The sequence below is a fragment of the Cyphomyrmex costatus genome, unplaced genomic scaffold, assembly GCF_001594065.2.
Source record: "Cyphomyrmex costatus isolate MS0001 unplaced genomic scaffold, Ccosl1.0 scaffold2455, whole genome shotgun sequence".
Lineage (NCBI taxonomy): Eukaryota > Metazoa > Arthropoda > Insecta > Hymenoptera > Formicidae > Cyphomyrmex > Cyphomyrmex costatus.
Genome location: NW_017276538.1, coordinates 1 through 5,777, shown reverse-complemented (window position 1 = coordinate 5,777; position 5,777 = coordinate 1). Strand labels below are relative to the sequence as shown.

The 5,777-nt window shown below is 38.2% G+C and overlaps 1 protein-coding gene across 1 annotated transcript; it reads left to right on the top strand.

The window, feature by feature from the left end:
• Positions 1 to 1,591: 1,591 nt before the first annotated feature.
• LOC108774364 (piggyBac transposable element-derived protein 4-like) lies at positions 1,592 to 3,765 on the top strand. The gene is made up of 4 exons (XM_018540456.1): positions 1,592 to 1,623; positions 1,729 to 1,919; positions 2,010 to 2,105; positions 2,189 to 3,765. Exons 1-4 carry the CDS (start codon positions 1,592 to 1,594, stop codon positions 3,763 to 3,765), a joined length of 1,896 nt encoding a protein of 631 aa, XP_018395958.1.
• The last annotated feature ends 2,012 nt before the right edge of the window (positions 3,766 to 5,777 follow it).

The following is a 5,777-nucleotide window of genomic DNA, read 5'->3' as shown; positions in this document are numbered from 1 at the left end:
TTAAATAAAAAATATATTCAATAAATAATAAATAATGTAAAAAATAAATAATAAATAATATAAAAAATAAATAACAAAAAAGTATATAAAATATAAAAAAATAAATAAAAAAATTAGTGTTGTTCAATACAGTTTTATTTATTAAAAACTAGATCTGGAATAATTTCAATTAATTTTGTTCGTTTAGGTAAGATTAGTGATTATGTTAGTTTCTATAGCTCTCTAAACTATTTTAAGATTCGACTGTTATCAATATTTGATGTTACATATAATATTAAATGTCATTAAACGAGTTATTGTCTGGTTGAAAATTTTCTAACCCCTTTATGTACAATTTAATAAAAAAGAGAAGCAAAAAATTAATATCTGGCTAGACAGATCTGTTCCAAATTTAATTAGCTTTCATTTAAAAAAAATTGATCAAAATCGGTTCAAATTTGGAGACTGTAGCCTTTTTTGAAACACGAAATTTCATTCGGCCCCACTGTGCGCCGCCACCGCCGCCAGGATGTCTATTGTAAAAAGCGAACGAAAGAAAACATAAATAATCGCGTTCAAATGAGACAGGGAGGTGAAGGAAGAAGAAGAAGTAGATAAATAATTTTTTTTTTTTACTTACTGCGGCACACTCCCCCGGTTGATTCAATCAACCTCCTTCAATTCAGCCGCCAACTCCTCCTCATACAGGTTGACGAGGAGGTAGAATAGCTCCGCCTCGTCGTTCACCCGCATGAGATGCAGGCCAAATCGGATGAGGTCGTCGGGGTCGACCTGATCGACGTCAATCATCGGGATGGGGGGAGGAGGATCTTCCTCCTCGTTATTCTCCCCTTCGATGTTCTCGTCGACGTTCTCCTCGTTGGTATCGGTAGCATCGACGTCCTCTACCTCCACCTCCGCCTCCATCACCTCCTCCTCTTGAGGAGTAAAATCTTCCTCTTCCTCCCCAAAAAGTTTTTTTTTAATTGGTTCCAGTAGGTGCATGATGTTATTTATGATAATACACGCACGCACGCACGCACGCAAGCACAAACGCACTTAGACAAGAATTGAAAATATTAACCCTTGTGTTCGCACCCAACTTTATCGACGTTGTTACGCACCCGGGTACCCCGGTGCCCACCTCTCATTTTTTCAATTATTTAAATATTTATGCAATTGAAATGAATTTTCTTAACGTTTATTTCAATAAATAAACATAAAAAATGAGTGCGCGAGGAATTTGAAAATAAATTGACCTACTGTAGCTCGTACAAAGATAGGAGAAAATGGAATTATCGAGGTCGGCGCAAGTAGCGCGCGGTCACCGAAAGACGCCAGCTGCTCGGAATTTCAAAAATAAATAGCAGAGCCCGTTTCTTAACGTCTAAAGAAGCGACTGCGCAGATGTGCGTCAGTACGTGTTCTTCGTTCGCACAGACGTGCTGTTACATGCGGAGACGCTTAGCTAACCTTATAGGTACGCAGTATACCGATATCGCAGCGTCGCTTGCTTTCACTCCGTAAATTGTTTCGTGCAGTGAATATTTTATTTACAATATTTTTTGAAATATTATTGATCTAATAGTGCTGAATTGAATACTTTGGGGTTATGGAGGAATTATCGAGAGCTGAATTTGCAAGGTAAAATAAAATCATGCATTTGTGATTTTTTTTCAGCGTTTCATAATTCTAACTTCTTTCTGGTATTTTATTGCAAAAGAGAATAATGTATGAATTTTATCTCAGATTGAATGCCGCGGAGAAAGAAAGATATTTGATCGAGATATTAGGAAACGATGATAATGAGTCAATCAGGACATCTGACAGCGATGACGACGACTGGGTACCAGATGAAATTTTGTCCGAGCGTGACGCTTCTGATAGCGATGAACCTGTTGATGATTTAGCTCAAGAAATTGATGCACCTACCGAAGAAGGTATATAAAATTACTAAATAAATTGTAGCGCGAAATAAAAAATCATAACTAATATTTAGTTTGGTCTACTATGAAATTTTTTATTTTTAGATGACGAAGAAAATGAAGACACTGAAGAAGAGCGAGAGGAAGAAGGAGAAGCTGAGGCTCAAAGAGAGGATCAAGCAGCAGCTGCAGCACGAGCAGGTAGCTTACCTTTAGAGTGTACAATTATTTGAAAATTTAAGTACTGAAGTATATATAATAAATTAATGTACTAATTTTTTCAGGGGAAACACCAAGCACTTACATAGCCAAAGATAAAACTGTATGGAATAAAACGCCGTTTTATCAACATCAAATTGCATCTCATAATATAATACGTCAGCGAAATGGTCCTCATCGAAGTACCGAAACACTTTCAATAAGCAATACTTTCAAGAAGATATTTACAGTACATATGGTAGATATTATCATTCGACATACAAATAAAAAGGCTTTGTCAGTTTACGCAGCATTCAATGCAGCGCATCCAGATTCGAAGCGAGAATGGAAGCCTGTTACTGTACAAGAAATATATTCGTTCATGGCTATTTTGATTTGCTCTGGTGTAAATAATTCTAATACCGATCATACATCTGATATGTGGCATTCAAATTCATATCCACTCTATCGAGCGACAATGGGGCTCAATAGATTTCGGAACATTTTGCGTTTTATTAGATTCGACGACGCCAATACACGCCAGCAACGCGCAAAAGAAGATAAAGCAGCTCCGATCCGTGATCTCTGGACAATGCTCAACGCAAATTTATCTAAGATGTACAAGCCAACGGAGAATTTAACGATCGATGAACAACTTTATCCTTTTCGCGGTCGCACAAAATTTACGCAGTATATTCCTTCGAAGCCGGCCAAATATGGCATCAAGATTTGGTGGATTTGCGACGCTGAAAATGCCTATCCCTTGCACGGCATTATTTACACAGGCAAAACAGGTAACGTTCGAGAGAAAAACCAAGGAGAAAGATTAGTAAAAGAACTTGCAGCCGCGTACCGAGGCAGTGGTAGAAATATTACCATGGATAATTTTTTTACAACGTTACCTTTTGCTAAACACTTGCTATCATGGAAGTTAACTTTAGTCGGTACTTTGAAAAAAAATAAACCATACATTCCAAGTGTGATGGCTCCGAATAAATCGAGAGAAGTATACTCTACTGTGTTTGGATTCCATGAAAAAGTAACGCTGTGTTCCTACGTACCAAAGAAAAATAAAGCAGTAATTCTAATATCTACGATGCATTCCGACATGGCTGTGAACGATGATGCTAAGAAGAAGCCCCACATTATTACATATTATAATAAATATAAAGCTGGCGTCGACACCATGGACCAAATGATCACCAGATATACTACACAACGTCGCACTTTGAGATGGCCGCTTGTTATGTTTTTCAACATATTAGACGTTACCTCACTCGCTTGCTATCTAATTTATTATGAAAATAATAAAATGATACCGAGAAAAACCAACCAGCGGCGGATATTTCTGCGCCAATTGAGCGAAGAACTTGCAGAACCAATGATTGTCACTCGATCTCAAAACGTACAAATAATGAGAAATTATAACACAAAGATCGCTATAGAAAGTGTGATCGGACGGATAGTAAATCCTGTGGAGGCTACTCGGGCAGTTGAACGAGATGTATCAGGAAGGAAGAAAGTCACCGGTTCCTGCCAAATTTGTTATAAACAAACAATTAGGAAGAGAAGGAAAACTCGAAAGGCCTGCTCCCAATGTAATCAACCTGTCTGCGATGAACATGCAATAACTTTCTCAAAATGCATAGAATGTAACAAATAAATGTTTTTTTTTATAATACTAATAATAATAATAACTAATTTTTATATATTCTATTATTACGCAACCTATTTTACATGCATTAATCAAATAAATTAATAAAAAATTAATAGTACATTCAAAATTGAATTTTTCTGTAGTGGGTACCCGGGTACCCGGGTGCGTCCGCGGCATATGTATACTTTAAATTATTTTTGGTAAAAAAAAATTCTTAAAAATGTTTTAAATGCACCATTTCATTGGAATTGAGTTAAATAACGACGATCCAGAGGCCTAAAGCGAAATTTTAATTTTTAATCCACTTTCATGCAAAAATGTACCGTGGTGGGTACACGGGTACCCGGGTGCGAACACAAGGGTTAAAAACAAAAAAATAATCAAAATGACATTGAACTAAAAAAAAAAAAAAATGAACTATGGAGAAACGGATCTGAACTGTATGTGAGACAAAGGAATACTGACGCTGAAAAGCATTCTTCGCTAGGGCCAAGCCTATGATTGGCTCATAGGCAATTAATTTGGTGAAAAATGATCCGACACTTGAAGAGGCTCTGCTGTAAGTAGAGCTGTTTTTGTAAACAGAGCGATAGCGCGTAGAGGCATAGGATTCATCGAGCACACATTCGTAGGAGAGTAAAGAAAGTACGCATAAAATAATGGAGACAATGAATATTTATTCGTATATTTTTTCTTTACATAGTAATTTTTTTATACTGTAATTTTTTCTTACGTATTAAAAACTAAAGCCAAGAGCTCGCAATCGACGAGCTGGCGTTTGTCGAAGATATCGCTCTCGCGTATAGCGTTCGCGACGTTGGAGAAGCGCGTATACTTGGCATCGACCGTATCAACGAGTCGGGCTAATCGTTCGAACGTTACGTCGATGCATCCGTCGAGATCGAACATTCGGCGCAGCGTCGATTCGATCATCGTCATGTGTACGGTCGAAGATTCGAGTCGTACGAGCGTAACGTCGTTATGCGTGCAGATTCTGATCGTTAGCGGTCCAACGTTTATAAAATTGTCCTTGTACTCGTTCCGCAGCAATTTGTAGATATTCCATCGCTGCTCGTAGAGACCTTTCCACGTTTCGAGAGACAACGAAAGTTCGCGTCCGCGATGGTCTCCCAGAACGATCTCCACGTAACTCGGTGGATCAACGTTGATTGCAATTTCCAAAAACTTGTAGCCAGTAGCGGTCAGGTCGTATCGTCGACTCAGTATGCGCACCGCGCGACGCTTTATCCTGTAATAACGCAATTACATGCATAATGTTATAGGAAGAAAAGTGTTTTTTTCTATATAGAATATTAAAACTTACGCGTCGGGTTCCTTCTTCGGTTCGCTCTCTGTGGCGGAGTTAAAGCGAAAAATTTTTTTTGATCCGTTCGTGCAAGCGAATATAGCAAGACTGATCACATCGGTGTATTAAATTGATTGTAATACTTCTGTAATTAAAGAGAGGGGGGTGAATCGAAGAGAGAGGGGGTAAATTCTCTTTCCGAAAACCTGTCGCGACAAATTTTTTATCGCAACTATCTATGTATTCTTTCTACCGCGAATTCATCTACATACATTATTGTTTATATTTTTATGATGTATTATCTTTTGATGACGTGTTGTTTCCTGCTTTTTTCTTCAATGGCGGGGGAGGTGGGGGAATTCGGGGACGTTCGTATTTATTTTTTGACGATGATGAAGACGTCGGCTCATAAGTCGTATCTGTCGACGTATTTTCTGTAGGCCAATTACAATATCTTTGGCTTTTCGTCGAAGATGTATTTTTCCACGTATTTTCTTGAGGCAACTCCCAATAATATTTTTGATTTGAAGATGTATCCTTCGACGGAGACGATTCCCAATATCTTTGATTTTTCTTCGATGGTGGGAGGCTCGGTGGGCACAGCGGCTCGCGATCGTCGTCTAACCGACGGTATCCCTTGAGCTTGGTGCACTTTCGATGCAGATAATCGTTTACTCGGTCCATACCGTAACGCTCGTAAGATTACGATTGA

What these genes read in the sequence shown, in the direction of transcription:
- LOC108774364 (XM_018540456.1), top strand. Translation starts at nt 1,592, where the DNA reads ATGGAGGAATTATCGAGAGCTGAATTTGCAAG. An exon ending in TCGAGAGCTGAATTTGCAAG is followed by an intron (nt 1,624 to 1,728) that starts GTAAAATAAAAT and finishes ATTTTATCTCAG; the next exon opens with ATTGAATGCCGCGGAGAAAG. An exon ending in TGATGCACCTACCGAAGAAG is followed by an intron (nt 1,920 to 2,009) that starts GTATATAAAATT and finishes TTTTATTTTTAG; the next exon opens with ATGACGAAGAAAATGAAGAC.